We start from the raw sequence: 15,581 nt of genomic DNA on the forward strand, positions 1-15,581 counted from the left end.
CTGCCTTGTTTGACCAAAGGATACAGAAGAAGTGATATTCTGGAATATTCCAAGGCTAGATCAGAAGAAGCCTTACAGCCACTGCCTAGGATTCTTGGAGTGTTTGCTCGTAGAACTCTCCCTTTCATAACCCAAGCATCAAGCTGTCAGAAGCTCAAGACACTTGGAAAGTCTACTTGTAGATTGTTGTAATAGCTCTAGTTAAGCACCCAATCAACAGTCAGCCATGTGAGCAGCCATTTTGGACATCAAGCCCAGTTGAGCCTTCAGAAGACCATAGTCCCAGGTGCCATCTAACTGCATGAGTTTCCATGTTGAGAACCACTCAGCTGGGCCCAGTCAATCCACAAGACTGTGAGAGAAAATAATAAATTGCTCCTTTAAGCCTCTAATCTTTGAAATAGCTTCTTATACAGCAATACCCCTTTCACCAATATTTTACTTATGGTGGAATGGTAGAAAGGAGTCTTTCACATCTTTCCCTGTTATCAGTAGGCTTTTGTGGTATGTGTTTGCAAGTCAAATGCTGACTTTAATCTCTGTTCTTATTTTGAAATGAGGACACAGAGGCTCAAGGAGGTTATATGAATTGATTGGAATTATATAGTCAGTAATATAAAAATCTTAGACTTGAATCTAGGCTTTAAAATTACAGAAATGTTCCTAAAACCAGCTCCAAAAACTGTATTTTTAAATTTACCTAATTTGCCATTTTTGCTTTGGAGAAATTGTTGGCAAACTTTTACTATAAAAGGCCAGATAAATACTTCAGGCTTTGCAGGCCATAAATCTGTTGCAACCATTCAATCTGTAATGCAGAAGCACCTGTAGAAAATATGTAAACACACAGGTGTGCCTCTTTTCCTGCTTGAAAGAATGGGACTGTCTTCTGGTTTGAGACCCAATATAACTATAGAATTGGTTAAATACACCTAAACTCAATCCAGCCCTAGGAGAGTCTCTTTAAGAAACATGCCAGCAGTCATGGTTTTTATTCTCTTTCAATGGACAAAAATCTTTCCAAAGAATAACTTACTAACTCCTTTGCATATTTTAAATTTAAAAGTTATTAGAGATTTAACCCTTTAAAGAACAAGCAATTTTGAGTCCTCTCAAGAGGACTGGTAAAAATTATATATTGTATGTTCTATTTCTGACAGCCACTTAGAATTAATAAAATTGAGGTTGTTGTGGCAAAGTGCCTGAACACATAAAAGAAACGTTAGAAACCTTGTTCATCTTTGGGATACTGATAAACAAGGAGGCAATTAAGTATTCAGTAATATACAGAAAAAGATGTGAATTTTCTTTCTTTCCTTTTCCCAGATGCTTTGGTTCTAAAACAAAAATCTAAAAACTTTAGAGGCTTTTTGATCTTCGACTTCAGAGAGAATTTTAGTGCCTTCAGTTTACTGTTCATATAACTCACAAAAATGTGCCCCTGAAATATTCCCAACTAATAGCAGGTTGACAAAATGAATAATGCTATTAAAAATGAAATCAGTTATGGTAACTGTATATAAAGTGATGAATCACTCTGCATTGCCAAATCAAGTACTGACTGGAGGCTAAAAAGAATAAAAGGGAGAAATTTCATTAAAAGTGGAAACATTACTGAAAGTAAAATAAAATACTTTGGAATAAAATATACAAGGGTCTGGTAAGCGTATTATATATTAAGGCAAAAATCCAATTTCTTAGTAAGAGAGTATAAAATAGAAGCATGATCTAATGAAGTCTTAAATAAGGATTCTAACAAGCATTCCCAGATAAAAATCATGTTGTTTCTTTTTCAAATTTGCCTTTTTATTCCTGACAGAGTCCAGGTGTAGTTGAATGAAAACTTATTTAACAGACTTAAAAACCGTGTACTTTCACTGTGAAAAAAAAAATCACTGTAATTAGGAAAACACCTTATTTGGAGCCTCTGTTAATCCAAGATAAAGTAGACAAACACTGTATTAAGAGCTACAAAGCAAGACCCCTTGAAAGACATAGTAAGATGTATTCTAAAGTTATAAAGAGTAACAACAGAAATAGGGTGGTGGAAAATAGGTTGAGTGTGGTGTAAATGAAATATTTATCCCCCCCACACACAAGGACACATTTATTTAAATATGTTAAAGATAAGAACATCTCACTTCTGTAAAAACTTGCATAGCAAAGAATCTCAAAGTATTTTACAAGCACATCTATTACCTGTGCTACTTCCCTTACTTTACAATTGCTACCATTTCTATCATTGTTCAGCAACAAACCTAAGCATAAAATGAGGTCTTACAGCAAAGGAGACTTTCTTCTGGTGGGCACAAGAACAGGAAGAAGGTGGCACACTCCAACAGGGATATAATAGAGTCTCATGCACAGCTTTGGTTCCAATGTATGAGGCACATTCATGGCAAACAAATGTGGATAAAATCATTGTCAACAATTCTTTTAAATTGCCCACAACATATGGCATCCTTTGGCTTCTGGCATGTAACCCTGAACTCTCTGAATCCTATGTTTATTTATACATAAATGTGTATACAATTGTCTGGGCATTCAAACTACTGTGCTCTTTTCTCTTGCTCATTTATTTATTTTTGAGAGAGAAAGAGAGAGAGAGAATGCACCCTTGACAGCAAGGGAGTTGGGGAGGAGCAGAGAGAGAGAGAATCCCAAGTAGCGGGGCTGGAACCCCTGAACCCCATGAGATCATGACCTGAACCGAAATCAAGAGTCTGACTCTTAACCACTTAACTGACTGAGCCACCCAGGCGCCCCAAACCATTGTGCCTCTTAAAATAATCCTCAACTCCCTTAAGTCAATAAGAGGTAAGGGGAAAGTTCTAAAATGTTCCTACTTGCCTGCTGGATTTACTCCTATTTTATTATTAAACCTCAACAGCTTCAATACCTGTTAACAGATTGACATTTCTTGTTGCCTAAGTGGAGTAAAGAAGCACATGTTAGGGGTTGGGGTGGGATAAGTACCAAAGTCAGGGGCAAATTCAATGCACATAAATTGCTCCAGCCCAGGTGTTATTCTCTAAGGATGGTAACTGAGTCATTACTAGAAGGGAAGGAACTATTAGTCCTATTCTCTTCACTGCAAGAATTTCTCCTTGAATCTGAAGCAGTTCATTAACTTGAGCTGATTCTCATGAACTATGTAAAGTTATTAAATGTTAATATGTTTATATTAATATGTTAATATAAATCCAAAGGCATGTTAAGAAGATACAAAAAATAGGCACATGTAGTAATAACATGGTTCAGTATTATCTACAAATTCCACCAAAGCAGTGGTTGAGGTGATGGCCTGAGGAAGAAACCACCTTTGCTGGATTTTCCATTCTCTGTCCTGATTCTGGGTCAGCATCACCAACATTCAAGATGCTGTGATTTTTATCTACCAAAACAAATCTAAAGCAAAGTGGCAGCAAAAATAAGTGAGAAACTCTGGCTTAATAAATCAGATCACAAAGTCTTCAAGTTGGACTAGATAAAACATAAGTGCAATTAGTTTAAGACAGAGTCATGGATTAACACGTAAATAGTATCTGGAACTGGGAGATGGGCAAGGAAACGAGGATGTACATTAAGTTTTAATGGTAAGAAGCAATCCTAACAAGGGGCCAGAAAAATGCTACGGATCTGGTTCCATTTCTGTACTACACAGTACAACTTACCTGATAAAATTACCTAAAAAATAAAAAAAAAAAAGAACTCACCTATCCAGAAGAAACATGTGCTTTCTAACCCTTAAAAGGAGTAGCTTCAACAATCAATAAATTACATTCAGAAAATTACCTTTATGTCAAATATTTTTAAAATGTTTAAATAACAAATGTTATTAAAAGGCAAGACTCCACGTATTTTGAATAAAAATGGTGACATAACCAAGAGAAATGTAAAATTTTCAGCTTTTTACATTTCAAAGCCCTTTTATATATAAAAACTTAAATATTGTAATCTAGCACAATATTCACCCAATAATGACATTAATGAACTTTTCAGGAAGGATCTCTGATGATTCTAATTTACTTGCAGAACCTCCTGGTTTCCCCTAATAAACTATAACAGATCTAAGGATTCAACCCTGGATCTATCTTCTGTCTACTACCTTCTATAGCACTGTGCTCCTCTCCAGCCTCGAGAAATACCCTTTGATTTCTAGAGTTTTTAAACTACATATATACATATATATGTATGTATATATATCCAACTGTTTTATATATAAACAACCTGACAACATATAGCTATGGAGAGTCTTTTTCCTACTGTAAATATTCAGACTTGCCAGTTTCCAGGGATGAAGAACTGACAGCTATCCTCTCATTTATTACCTATAAAATCTGTGTTATTGCTTAACTGTCATCACCTTGCAGATCCACAGCAAGACAAACAGGAAGGGCAATTTCTTTCCTTATGGACTCACATACAAAATCACAATCTCATTTATTATTGTGATACACGTAATCAGTTATCACTAGTTTCCGATATTCAATGAAAGACTTGCATAAGGAATACGAAGGTTTGGGACAATTTTTTTTTTCTCCTTCACAAGTCCACAGATGTTTCCACTGTTAACTTCTGACAAAAACAAAATTAGCAAGTGAAGTAATCATTGTAGGAAAAAACTGGCCTCTATGAAAATTAAAGCAGCGAACAGCTATGAAAATGCTTGGAAAGCCATATAGCAGTCCAAACATGGAATGCCACAGGGGCAGAGACAGTCAGCCGTTTTGTGCAGTGACGATCCCAATGGTCTAGAACAGAGCCTGACACATGGGAGATACTCGGTAAGCACTTCCTGAACAAATGAAATAGATGGCATCATTAAAAATCGGTAACAAAGATAATGAAGCAGAAATGCATGCAGTGGCATAAATCCCCAAGTTAAAGGGCTCTGTATTTCACCAAGGCACCAATAAAAGGAAGTCTGGGGTTTTCTCATTCAACATTTAGTTTGGTACACTCAACAAGACTGGAAAAAAAGTGAGTACTCAATATGCTGAAATGATTAAAAATCCCATTTTGTGATCCACTTCTAAGTAAGGGTCTAAAGGATTAGCAGTGGTTGTTCGCTGACATCTCAGAAAGAAATATAAGGAAATACTGTTATCTTTTCAAAAACAGTAGCTCTTCTATACTCTCTATAGAACATCAATCACTATGTCGTCAGTCAGTTAATTTTCAGGTGATAGTAACCTTGTCAGCACTCATTAAAACTTCATAATTCTACACAGCAGCAATGAATTCCCACAACATTTGGTAGGACAAAAATCTGTCACTTAAATAAAACTAGGGCAATGTTCAGAAAATGACATTCTGTGTCAAATTACAAAGATAAATGAATGTAAATGCTGGTTTTAAGCAGCATATTTGTGGGCACAAATATAGAGAGTTTTAATTTTCTTAAGATGCTTTTGTAGATTCAAAAATTAAACACACCCCTTACAAGACTATTTTTTGAAATAAAAGGTTATTTGTTCAAAGGAAAATCAACCTGGGAGAATCTCAAATCTTCAATGAGGGCTCAATAAAACACCAGGAAAAAATATGTGCTTAAACTGTATTAGAATACTTCAAAGGGAAATATAAATTCTCATATTCTCTTAACTATTCCAAAAAAAAAATTGATATTCTGACACTTTAATAAGTGTACAAGAGTTAATACATCCTTGCAAATTTTTTGTAGTTAGGAGACCCTTGACCCAATAATTGCAATATTTTGAATGAAACAGATATACAAACCTCTTGTTCAGTTATTAAAATATCGGCCTTTGATTTGCATTTGCTTTATTTGAATTTAACCTGTAAAATCTACAAAGGGGAAAACTAAGTAATTTTCTCTGGTTGAGCAGCCAATCAGGATCAGGGGCAATTTAAGAATCCTTAAAAATAACTTCTATGAACACAATGCCAAACCACTAAAAGTTATGCAAATCACCATTTTTTGTTTGAAAATGTTATTTTTTTGTGACACAACATTATTTACTAACTCTTGTCTAGGTGAACCGGCTTTATACGTTTCTAATTTTCCAAACACTTCAAAAATAAGAGAGTGGCCCAAATTACCAAGGAACATAAACTCTGCCTTTAACAGTATTTTTTCCTTTCCCTAGATGCAAAAGGCTTCCCAGGTTCCTTAGGTTTTACACTGTGTGAATGAGACCGCTCATATAATTGTATTTGTTCCATTCTGTTAATAACCATTTCAAGCTGAAAGACCAGGACAGGTTCTAAACATGTTAAGTTCTATACAGCCATTAGCAATAAATTTGATCTGGCAGTTTGCTGGGACAATGGAATCTGCTGAAAAAGCGTCTATTAGTCATTCTGGACAAACCCATCGGGATTAAAAGAATGAGTTAAGATCGCCTAAGGACGCAGCCAAAAAAAATTAATAATAATCCAACTAGATCTCAGCTTCTGAGTTTCCAAAAGGCTTCCCCTTTTTGTCACCGCACATTTCGGCTGCCCCTCCATACGCTTTAGCTAAAATGTGATTAACCCGTCCACATCCTCTGCCCAATCACACCACTTAGGTTTTATGCGAAAATTAAACCAAAATTGTCTTTCTTTTGATAATTTCCCATTTATTGGTGAACTTCCTAGTCCAGGTGCCAATTCAGCTGTTTCAGCTCAGCACGAAGAAAAAGTCGTCTTTGATTTCCTTGCGCCTCCGTGATCTCAAATACTAAGAGCGGAGAAAGCCAAAAGTTTGCGCAACTCTTCTTCCAAAAATCTTTGCGAGCGCTCTTGAACGGCCCCGGCCTTCGCTGCAGACGCAGAAGCAAAGCCCCCGAAGCGGGCCGCGGGAACTGCCCAGGGAGCTGGTGTCCCGCGGCCTCCAGTGCTGAGGCGGCGAGCAGAAACGCTGAACTTGGGAACAAGACGGGTGAAACTGGTCCAGCGAACCCAGAGATCTCGGGACTAGGGCTGCTCTTTCCCGCTAACCCAATGTGGGGCATTCAGGGTTTCTCCGGAAAGGCCTGAAAATCAAGGCAGCCCTACCACTTGTTGAAAGGAAACAGAGAGGAAGCTGGTGGTATGGGATAGGGGTGGAGGGGGTGTCACAGTTAGTGGTTGTACCCTATTTACCCGCGAAGTGGCATCCCCACTAAAGCTCGAGACGCTCGAGGAAGGTCCCAGGCCGGAGCGGATCCGGGCGCGCTGGGGCCAGGGCTCCCTTGGCGCAGCGCGCACCCCCGGGAGCTCGGATCCCGGACCCGCCGGGCCGGAGGCGCCGGACGCGGCTGGGGAGGAAAAGAGCTGGCTCACCTGGGGCTGACGGCTGGAAGGTAGAGTCTCGATCCCCCGGAGCCCGGCCCGGCAGCCTGGCGCCGTCGGCCGAGGGGCTGAGCACTTGGAAAGCCCAACGCGTGCCGTACGGCGCTCCGCCGGGGCTGACGGGTTCGGCCGCGGGGCACAGCTTGAGGGGAACGGGGTTGGCCGGCAGGGGCCGGACCTGTGCGCCGGCTGCCGTGGCGGCGGCGGCGGCCACTAGAGCGGACGCCGGGCCGTGGTGCGGGGGTGGCTGCAGCGCGTGCGGCGGGGCGCCCCCAGCCCGCAGCAAGTTCTCGATCAGGAAACTCTTGCCCAAGTTGCCAAAGCCCGGAGCCGCGGGGAAGTTGAGGAGCGCGGAGGACGCCACCACGTCCCAGTACGCGCCGGCGTGGGCCGCCACGGCGCTGGGGAGCATAGTGCGGCGCCCGCGGGCCGCCTGCGCGCCCGCCTCCAGCTCCGCGCGCCGCACCGGGCCCGCGCCGCTCCCTCCCGCCGCTGCCTCCCGCCGCAGCCTCCCGTGGAACCGGAGCGCGCTGAGCCCGGGAAGGAGGAAAGGGCACCGAGGACGCCAGCAGGCTTGGAGCGATATTATTTTTGGGGGTTGGGCGTTTTCTTAAAGGATGGGAGGAGTGAATGTGGGAGGGGGAAGCTGTGCGTGTCTCTGGCCCGCGGCGCAAGCTCTGGGGGCGCCGGGGGAGTCCCTCCCGCTCCCTATGCAGATCCGGATGGTCTCTCTCTCTCTCTCTCTCTCTCTCTCTCTCTCTCAGAAGGCTGGAAGGTGTGTCCACCCCATCCATTCATGTCACCCGGCCCACAAAGTGACAGACGCGGCCAACAATAAGGGCGGCCCCGGAGTCTGAGCTTTGGCAAAGGGAGGGGACGCGTAGCGGGAAGGTGGGCGTGGAGGCGACGTGAACCGGCCGCGCTCATCCCCTCCCGGCGGCCGGAGCCCTAGCTCTGGAGCCCACGCAGCCCCGCGGAGCGCCAGGGCGCGCGACCGTGGGCGTGGAGTGCCCCGGGGGCAGGCGGCACTCTCTTCTGGAGACCGTTCGGCAGACCACCTGTTGGGCAACCCCCGGCTCTCCAGTGTTGATGTCACTTTCAGGAACCGACGGGCATCCTGGGGAAGCTAACAGGCACTAGAGGCTTGAAGGACTGTAGTCATCAAATAGAGTCGCGAGTGTTACTGGGACTGTTGTGGTCCCGCAGATAGATGCAAAGTTTTAAAGAGTGGGTTGCATATGAGATGTGTTCCCCTTTCTTAAGGCAAAGAAAGTGAGTTTTTCTTGGAGACCTTTTAAGAAATTTCAGAGGTTCTAGTAGCTCGTTTCCAATCGCTTTTTTAAGATCATTTAGGAATCACTCCAGAAGAAATGTTCCGATAAATTTTTATCTAGAGAAAGGGATCTTAGTTGGAGGTGGTTAAATATTTGGGTCCAAAACCCGGCAAGAAAAGCCACCACCAACTTTTCCTAACCAAACATGGTTGGGTCCTCCTCCACAGAGCCCAGGATGAGAACACTGGATTATTTAGGATTACAGTTGCTCTTTTATCCCCCCTAGAAATCTGGGTAGTTTCCAGTTTATTAACAGCCTGCTAGAGACTGGGCAGAAGAAAAAAGGGTGTGTGTGTGTGTGTGTGTGTGTGTGTGTGTGTGTGTGTGTGTGTAGTTAAAAGTTCCTTTAACCACAAGGCAATTTAAAGCTCCTCATTTTAGAAATTGTATCAATGGAATTTTAAAACGGTGACTTCTCTGTCGATTAACAATTCCCATTGCTACACTCCTGTGCAAATTCAGGTGAATTTATTTTAAATAAGATTTTTTAAAGATTGCGAAAGGTTTGGAGTTACATGTATAGTTTTCCTCTGTATCCTAACAATAATAATATGGTTCCTAGTTTCAATTTACTTAAAAGCTAGACAGAGTTGCCAGGCTAGTAAGATAAATTTACTTTTAAAAATTCACCTGGTTGATTTGTGTTTCATTTACTCTAAGGATGTCCAAAGCTTTCTAGAAATCCACCCTCCCTACCTGCTGCCAAACGGAAGGAAAGTTATTTGCAAGGTTGGTGTATGTTACTAATATTTGTTCACTTACTGATTTAGTCAACAAACTTTTCCTGAACATTTCATATTTATGGAGCACTTTTGGTGGTCCTGGGAATATATAGAGAAAAGTCTGGTCCTTGCTTTGTAGGGGTTCACAGCTTAGTGAGGGAGAAAAACAAGTAATATCTGAGAAAGGGATTGTAATTTAGAAGGAAAAGTGAGAGAAAATCTCCAGAGTAAGATTCCTGTAAACTGAGTCTTAAAAGTTAGGGATGGGCTCTGAAGTAGTAACCTTTGAGATTAGCAAGGAAAAGAGAAATTACATCATCCCTGCCAGTCCTAAATCATAGCCACCATTTATTCAGTGTTTACATTTGGCCAATTATACACTAAACAGTTTGTCCATATTAACTTGTAAACTTCATAATAATTCTATAAGCTTGGTACTGTTTTTATCCCAGTATTACTGACGGGGCACAGAAAATTTAAGTAACTTTCCTAAAACAACACCACCACCAGAGTGATAAGGTTAAGATACTATCTAAGCCGGATGATTCCAAAGCCTTAGAACCTTTAAATTTTTTTTTTACATTTATTTATTTTTGAGAAACAGAGTGAGACAAAGCGTGAGCGGGGGAGGGGCAGAGAGAAGGAGACACAGAATCTGAAGCAGGCTCCAGGCTCTGAGCAAGCAGTCAACACAGAGCCTGATGTGGGCTTGAACCCACAAACTGTGAGATCATGCCCTGAGCCGAAGTTGGACGCTCAACCAACTGAGCCACCCAGGCACCCCAAAGCCTTAGAACCTTTAAATTCAACTCTAGTCTCTTCACAGACCTATTTGCCATGCTAAATGGTGTCACCTGGCCATGCAAGGGAGGCTAAGAAATCAGTATCCTGTTGTTCTATGACAATGCAGACTCAAGTCAAGAGGAACTGTTGGTTCACCCAACTTGCCATAGATAGAAGACAACCGGAGAAATCCAGACACAAAATGATGTGGAATTTATAGAATTAATGGCAAGAAAACAAAATGGAGAGGATAAATATTACAAAGGTTCAATCTATAGGAATGGATGATGCAGTTCTCAACTGGAGGTGATCCCTTCCTACTCAAGAGACATTTGGCAATGTCTGGGCATACTGTTGGCTGCCGTAACTTGATGAGAGGATGGGGCGGTTAGACACTGGCACCTACTAGCAGGAAGCCAGGGATGCTGCTAAACATCCTACAATTCACAGGACAACAACAAAGGATTACCCAGCCTGAAATGTCAATAGTGTGGTGGTTGAGAAACCTTGGTTATAGAGGAAAAGGGGAGAATGTAGGATCACTTCTAGTTTTCTGGTTTAATGACTGAGTAGACCTACTTCATCAGGATGGGGACTTATAAGATGAAGAGCAGGTTTTACATGGACGTGTGAACAGAATGATGGAGATAGATGTTCTGGTTGTTTGTGAGAACATCCAGGGGGAATGGTATAGTGAGAAGAAAAATAAGCCAAGAGACAAAGGCTGGGGAATGTCAATGTTAAGGGGATGGATAAAAGAAAGAAGAGTCTTGAAGGAGACTGAAAATGAGCAGTGAAGATTTGAAAACTGAAACCAGAAGAGAGAATGGAGCCTTGGAAGTCAAGGGAGAGAAAGTTTCAAAAAGGAGGAATGACAGACGTTGGTTAAGAATAACTGCTGGTTATGCCCAGCAGTTTCTTTTTCCAACTGGACAGACAGCTCCAGTGCATTTCCCAGTCTGCCTTTCAGAGTGTGTATGGTCAGAATAAGAGGAGAAGCGATATAGTTCTCCTCCCATTCTGTCCCCTAAGGATTCACACAGTCCTCCACTCTTTGTTCTTCAGCTCCCAGATGCAGAGGTCCAGGGGATGAAGACGTCCCTAGGGCATGATGGAACCACAAGATGAAAGCAGCCTATGTCCCTGAATCACCACAGAGAAGGCACACAAAGATGAATATTTACATAAGCAGATCATGACATAAGCAAAAAATAAACACTTATTGGGTAATGCCATTAAGATTTAGGAGTTGGTCTCCACAGCCTATCCCACCTACCTTAATTAATATACTAACTCTGTAAATGCCTCAGATTGAAAAAAATAGTAATTTGATTCTTAGTGACTTGGGCAAAAGCCTTTTCAAGGGAAGCAAAAGAAGTAGACATCAGTTTGTGCATGATTGAAGATGCATATAGAAGGTAAGAAAGTAGAGAGAGACAAGTTGAAGAAACAGGGGGAAAGCTTAAGGGAGTTAATAGGGTAAAAAAAAAAAGACATGAAAATATTATAAGAGAAACGAGGCTGTATATAAAAGTGTGTTTGATGGAGCAAAGAGAGGTGGTAAGCCCAGCACAAGCTGTGTGGGCTCTTTACCTTTTGGTAAGGAAGTGTTCCAGGCCTAAAACCAAGTGAGCAGAATTCCGCATTCTTATGCAGAATGGAGCCCAAGGCTTAATTCTCACCCAGCCCTGTGTTCAGTCACTGATTTAGAGAACTCCTTGCCTAAATCCAACTATGATCTTAGCAGCATCCTGGGACTGGAACGCTGTCACATTTCCTGAAGTGAATCTTTCACACTGGATGTGAACTTGAAAGGGCTGAGAGATGGACATCATTGAGCTTATAAACATATTATAGGACTGTTTCTGTATGGGCTTACACATAAATGTTTAAATGTGTCGTAGAATTCATTCTGACATTTGCCTTCATACTTGGTCATGGGGCTATGGGGATGGCTCTAAACCTCTTAATCTGCTTAATTAGCTATTTGAAGCTCCTGATAACTTATGAAAAAGAACTTGATCGTTGAGAAGGCCTAATAGGCTCAGGCCATTTTGCTGCAGTGTTTCATTCCTTGAAGAAGCACTTTGGTCTGTACTGAGATCTAGTCCAAAAAAAAAAAAAAAAGCATCAACACAAAATCACATGCCTTCAGCGTCAGATGGATGAGACCTATGGGCTAACAAGGTGTAAAGTAACAGAGTGTGAGTTAGCTATTAAAGAGGGGGTGGGGTGGAGTCGGAGGCTGCTAAGCAAAGCATGTGCGTAGAACTATTTGTATGGGTAGACCTGTTTGTCCCTGGTCTGAAGAAGAAGGCTGGGGCCAGACTGTGTCTTATAGGTAGCGCACAGGATTTTGGATTTTGCCCTTGAATCAATGACATGTGTGCACAAGAAAAAAAAAATGTAACTATATGTGGTGATGGATGTCAACTTAAACTTATTGTGGTAATCATTTTACTGTATCTATCAAATCATTATGCTATACACCTAAAACTAATACAATTCTATATGTCAATTATACCTCAATTTTAAATTGAGATATAATTTAAATTAAAATGCAATTTAAAATGCAAATGTGATCTCATATTTGCATTTCAAAGGACCACTACTGTGGTATGGAGGCTGTGCCAGGATCTGGAGAAGGTGCTGACTAGAGATGTACAAGTAATTCAGAAAAGAGATCCTGGGACTTTGGGCTGGGTTTGTGGCATGACCGTGGAGAGAAGCAGGAGAATATAGAGCCGTCTAGAAGATAACTGTAAATTTAGAGTGTGAGGAAGTCTTGTCTCCATCAGAACCAGCGTGCTTGGTTTTATCAGACTGTGGGAAATATATAGCCCATTGTGTTTCCTGATATGTTTTGAATGCCAAGAAGTTGAGCTAATTTTAGAATTTAATTGCAGTAACTCTCTTAGCCTGTATTTCTGTTATCTCCACCTTCAGTTCACTTTAGATCTTTTGTGTTTATTTTGATGGCCCTGTTATATGTGAATCCATTTAGTGCAACTCCTCCAACCCTATAAATAATAAGCAAATACAACAAGCAGGTAAATATTTTTTCTTTTAAACACACATGCTTATTCTAAGTAGAATTCTGTAGTGGAATCTAAAGAAGCTTCCCTAATTCCTCTATGATCAATTGAATTCTCCCTTGGGGCAGGAGGGTCTCTGTGCTTGGTGGAGAGAGAAACTTGTAGCCCAGGTAATATGCACTCTGGATTGCTGACCTCACTGGCACCTCTGAGCACCTACTCCAACAATCAGACATTTTTGAAGAGAAGATGTAATTGTGAGGAATTAGTTCTGTGCTCAACTGAAAGGAGGAGATTCAAGAATATCCTTGTAGCCTTCTTAGTAACCACTGGAAATCTGGCTGGTGCAGGGTTACTCAGGGAGAAATAAATTATTTCCCAAGAACCACTAACTATGTAGAATCTCTCCACTGCTCAACACCCACTCACGACTCAGAACCTGAGGCAGATTACATCTTAATCCTTAAATTAGAGAAAAAAAAATTTTTTTAAACGCACAGGAATATGTTAAGAGGTACATTCAACCAATTCAACAATAATTACTCAATTAAATTCTATACAGTAATGTACTTTCTTAAGTATTCTCCCATTCCCTCTGCCCCGCCCCATCCCCAAATACTCTTGGGTCTTCAAAATAAATTCTAAAACTCTGGCTTACCTCTGAAAGACATTTATAAATATGTTTCAGTTTTGATCTGGCAGGACTCATGCTCTCATTGTCCTCCTTTTCCTGCACATGTCTTTTCTGGCTGGCTCTGTGGGCTTTTTGTGTATTATTTTGCCATGCCTCAGGCATTGTTCATCTCCGTGCCCTGCATGCTACCTTCAAGCTCTATTTTACTGACTCTCTTCTGTAACTGGGAGACTTCCCAGTTTCTTTCCAGGCTATTCAACTTCTTTGGCATTCCTTGCTCGTTGATCATTTCTAACCACTTTTCCACTTGTACTGCTTGGCCCAAAGTGGAATGGGAGACTACTGAATGATTTTGAGGAAATTACTCTGGATGTTGCTGAGCGGTAGTCTTTTCGACTGTCCCTCATTGTCTCAGTGTCCCCACAGCCACAGGTGCCCCTCACTCATATTGAAATCCTACAGTTTTCTGGTTTGCCCTCAATCACTGCTTTGGACAAAAGGGAGGACACACATCTACATCGCACTGTGAATTTTGTCCTGTTCCCCAATGTTTACAACCAAAATAGTCCCTTCACACGAACATTAAGTGGTTTTTTTTTTTGCATTTACTGCCAAAAGTATGAAGTACACACAGAGAAGTTAATCCCTTATGAAACTGCTCTAAGGCTATGAACCCAGACTCTCTGAACCAAATTTAGACGTGTCAGCCTCCTTGCTTTAAAGTGTCATTTCTCTGGTGAGGATTTGTCTCGTGTAAAATGTAATAAGCATTTTAGGCAAATAAAATTAATCCCCAGAGGTTTTTTTTTTCTTTCCTAGCCCCCCTGTTCTCTATTGAGTTTCCCAGCTTTGATTTATCTGGAAAGTAGAGTAATATTACAAAGCTTCTGAAGTAAGCATTGCTTGACAACCGACCATTTAAATTGCGTGGTGTAACTCTCAAGTGACCCCCCTTATGTCACTCAAATATTCTCTCTCATTTTCAGGCTCATGCATATATTTCACTCTCCCCATCATTTCATCTACACATCTTCCCCAGCCCCAATCCAGCACCTCTGGTCCAACTACACTTCTTTCTTTTAACCTAAGCACAACCAACCTCAGGAGCTTCCTGAGTGAAATCTGAAACTGGCCCCCAGAACAAGAAGGGCAAGGAGAAACCTAAGAAAGAGACCATTCCATATAGGGCAGTGGCAGATTGGATAAGCCAAGGCATACCATACAAGATTTCTCTCAGGTGGCCACAAGACCAGTAGATCTCTGCATCCATCCACCAAATTTTAAAAGTTTATATAGAGTCTTTAACTGGGTTCAGTCATGTTATACTATCCAGATATTCTCAATACATTGATCTCTGAAAGCCATGTCCTTGAAAAGACCTTCCACAATGGGAACAGTGGGGAGAGTATATACTCCAAGCACAGGGGGTGGGGGTGGGTGGGGGTGAGGAGCCTCTGATTGCCCATGCCCAGTGTTTAGTTCTATGGTCAACTGGCAATCATGCACATTCAGTTACCTCCTCCAGAACACCAACTCATGACTGGCTCTTATAGTCTTACATACCTTCCTCTTCCATGGTGTGTCTTGAGCAGTCAGCAGGTTTCACTAACATGGAAGTGAGTTGTCTGGTGGCTATCTGGCTGCACTGGATAACCATTGTAGCTCTCTGCGGTAACTGTAGGCCAATATCACAACATCAGTAGAGGCACATGCAAGAGAAAACACGGATCATGATAAGGATTCCCAAATTAAGTAACATTTTTTTTTCCACCAAGAGTCCCATGATCCAAAC

At 41.5% G+C, this 15,581-nt stretch overlaps 1 protein-coding gene across 1 annotated transcript in view; it reads right to left on the bottom strand.

Moving 5' to 3' along the window:
* The window catches only part of DBX2 (developing brain homeobox 2), a 33,924-nt gene extending 26,231 nt beyond the window's left edge, over window positions 1–7,693 (bottom strand). Inside the window, exon 1 of the mRNA XM_047868432.1 lies at window positions 7,273–7,693. Coding sequence (XP_047724388.1) covers window positions 7,273–7,693 — 421 coding nt within the window. The remainder of the gene's footprint in view (window positions 1–7,272) is intronic.
* Window positions 7,694–15,581: the final 7,888 nt, after the last annotated feature.

This window comes from Prionailurus viverrinus, chromosome B4, assembly GCF_022837055.1.
Source record: "Prionailurus viverrinus isolate Anna chromosome B4, UM_Priviv_1.0, whole genome shotgun sequence".
Taxonomy (NCBI): Eukaryota; Metazoa; Chordata; class Mammalia; order Carnivora; family Felidae; genus Prionailurus; species Prionailurus viverrinus.